Below are 3,211 nucleotides of genomic sequence, written 5' to 3'. Positions count from 1 at the left end.
AGGAGAGGGTGAGTGAGAAGAAGGTGAGAGAGGAGAGGGTGAGAGAGGAGAAGGTGAGAGAGGAGAGGGTGAGAGAGGAGACGGTGAGTGAGGAGAGGGTGAGACAGGAGAGGGTGAGAGAGGAGAAGGTGAGAGAGGAGAAGGTGAGAGAGGAGAGGGTGAGAGAGGAGATGGTGAGGGAGGAGATGGTGAGGGAGGAGAAGGTGAGAGAGGAGAAGAGAAGAGAAGAGGAGAGGAGATGAAAGAAGAGAAGAGGAGAGGAGGGAAGAGAAGATGAATGAAGAGAAGAAAAGAGCAAAGAGGAGAGAAAAGTAGAGAAGAAATGAGACTAATCATAATAATTACATATTTGTTGCATGTTTCATTTTTAACTTAAAAAAAAATATGGAAGGAAACACCTTGCAAAACTAGTTTGATTCGTGTGCCTTACTTAATTTCTTCCTTTCCTTCTTTGTATACTTTGGAGTAGGCTTTGTGACATCTAATTAATGCAGTCTCTGCTGTGTAAACATCATTAAATAATCAGTTTCTAAGTGTATGAATCTCTCGTGTGGGTTTCACTCACATATTTTCTTGCTTGGTTTGGCGGTATCTTTTCCTTCCAAGGGTGCACTTTGACCCTCAGAGTTCACAGCGATGACCCGGAAGAGGTACTCAGTGTCCACACGAAGGTCAGGGACGGTGAAGGTCGTCTGGTCACCGCTGACTTTGCCGGCCTGGATCCAGGTGGAGCGGTTGGCGGGCCGTGCCTCGATGATGTAAGAGGTCAAAGGTGAACCTCCATCGCTCTGTGGAGGCTTCCAGGCCAGGTCGGCGGATGTTTCTGTCACGTTGGAGATCTCCAGGGGTCCCACGGGGGCGCTCGGTTTGTCTGTCACAAGATAAGATAAGATAAGATAATACTTCATTCTCCCAGAGGGAAATTTTTCTTGGCAGTACAGGACCGTAAAAACACATGCAGGTATACATAGAAAAATTAAATTATATATTTCATCAATTCTATTAAAATCATGTCCAGAGAATTGCTGGCTTTCTTAATGGTTCTGTCTAATGTTTCTTTATCTTTCACCTTACAATTCCCACCCCAGCAGCAAATACAAAATAATAGCACACTTTCAATCATAGAAAGGTATAAAAGGGATGTAATCTTATTATCAACACGGAAACTTCTTAATTTTCTTAAAAGAAACATTCTTGTGTACTTTTGTAACTTTTAGAAGTTTTACACCCCCACTGACAATATTCAGACATGTAAGAGTCAGGACTCTTCGACCCTGCCTTTCAGAGCCAACCCCAACCCGAGGTGAGAGGGATACAACATCTCAACAGAAATGAAAGAGATACTCGAAAAAATTCTCCCCATTCGAGAATCGACTCAATCTTCTGTGTGCCTCGGCGAGGTGTATAATCTAACCGTCATACAACAGATACCGAGGGAAGAAAGAAGTTAAACAACAGAACAGACATAATATTTATCAGATCCACAGCGTTATGTCTCGACTGAGTATGATGGGCCTACAAGAATGTTTTTGTTCTATCAAACAAGGCACAAGGACATAAATCACTGGTTTTCCTTTCTTTCGCTTTCTTCTGCTTTTGATGTTGTCTTTCCTTACTCCAGAATATTTATCTTTCGTTTTGCACGTATTTACCATGCTTCAGTAAATTACTGTCGGTGAAAATCAATCAATATGACAGAAATGTTATCTTATCTTATCTTAACCTATCCTATCCTATCCTGCCCTATCGTGTCCTATCCTATGCTTTCTTGTCTTATCTTATCTTATCTTATCTTATCTTATCTTATCTTATCTTATCTTATCTTATCTTATCCTATCTGATTTCATCTATCTCCAACTCACCGAATGGACTCTTGGCCAGGATAGACGCATCAGTCTCCAGACCGTCTCCTTGTCCGGCCTTGTTCTCTGCGGTGACCTTGAAGAAGTACTCAGTACCCTCGAGAAGGTCCTTGACCTTGAACTGTGTGGTGGCCGCGTCCACTTTACCAGCAGGCGACCACGTCGACCGTTTGGCGTCTCGCTTCATGATGACGTAGCCAGTGAGTGGGGAACCCCCGTCGTCAGACGGTGGCTGCCAGGTCAAGGTCAGAGAATCTTTCTGGACGTCCGTGACCTCCAGAGGGCCTGTGGGTTTGCCAGGCTTGGCTGGAAGTGGGAAGTAGAACAAACAGATTAGACTTACTTAGATGTATGCAAACGGGAGAGATCAAAGCGACTTAACAATGCAACATCACAAATATTGTGGATTTTATTGTTGTTTTTAGCTTGGGTAAAGTGAAAAACAAAAAAAAGTGAATGTCGAAAAAGGAATGTTATGTAGCCCCAGCAGACAGACAGGGACATTTTATCAAACATCTTCTGACACGGGAGTCGACGACTAAGGGCCACATCGCTGCACCACGGTCTAGACTAGATGCAGATCATTTCATAATTGAAAGGTGAACAAAACAATGATGAAATGAAGCAGGAGAAATTTTACAGCCAAATTAGTCACTTTTAAGGACAAGCGGGCTAACCCAGATTTCGGGTGTTTCCAGAAATCTTGACCTACACCAAAAGTTGACATTGCCCTGCCTATAAGAGAAGTTTGGTTTCATTGGTGTGTATATTTGTTTGGTTATAGAGAAAATTCTCCCTGTCTTTTAAAGACACTGAACAAGGGGCAAACACATTACCTTCGATTTTCTCCTTAAAAGCGACCAATTACAAAACAGAGATGAAGAAACCAAGGGTCGAACTTACTGATCTTCCTCTGTGGCGTGACCTTGTCCGACTCCAGGGGCTCTCCTTGTCCGACCTCGTTGACGGCGGACACTCGGAAGATGTACTTCTGGCCCTCGGTCAGGTCTCGGGCGGTACAGATGGTCGTGGAGGCGTCCACAGTCTCGGTCGTCGTCCAGGTCCGGCCGGAGTCAGACGAGAGGTCCACCACGTAGGAGGTGACCTTGGAGCCGCCATCTTTCTTGGGCGGAGACCACTCCAAGGTCACGGAGTCGGCGAGAACTTGCGAGAACTTGATGGGGCCAACTGGCTTTCCGGGAACAACTGGGAGAAAATTCAAGATATCGCGTTAGACAAACATTCAAAAATTAAAAAATAATAAAATAGTTCGGATTATTTCTTTCCTGTCCTGCTGAAAATGTGGCACGACTTTGTTTGCTCTTCTTAACACACACACACACACACAC

At 44.3% G+C, this 3,211-nt stretch overlaps 1 protein-coding gene across 1 annotated transcript in view; it reads right to left on the bottom strand.

Moving 5' to 3' along the window:
- LOC101851695 (titin) overlaps positions 1 to 3,211 on the bottom strand; it is a gene marked incomplete at both ends in the record, with an annotated part of 144,092 nt that overhangs the window by 110,715 nt on the left and 30,166 nt on the right. Inside the window, 3 exon segments of the mRNA XM_035973402.1 lie at positions 566 to 871; positions 1,863 to 2,168; positions 2,766 to 3,068. Coding sequence (XP_035829295.1) covers positions 566 to 871; positions 1,863 to 2,168; positions 2,766 to 3,068 — 915 coding nt within the window.

Source organism: Aplysia californica, unplaced genomic scaffold (assembly GCF_000002075.1).
Source record: "Aplysia californica isolate F4 #8 unplaced genomic scaffold, AplCal3.0 scaffold01202, whole genome shotgun sequence".
NCBI classification, from domain to species: domain Eukaryota; kingdom Metazoa; phylum Mollusca; class Gastropoda; order Aplysiida; family Aplysiidae; genus Aplysia; species Aplysia californica.
The sequence above is the reverse complement of the archived record's forward strand: the minus strand, read 5'-3'. Positions and strand labels throughout refer to the sequence as shown.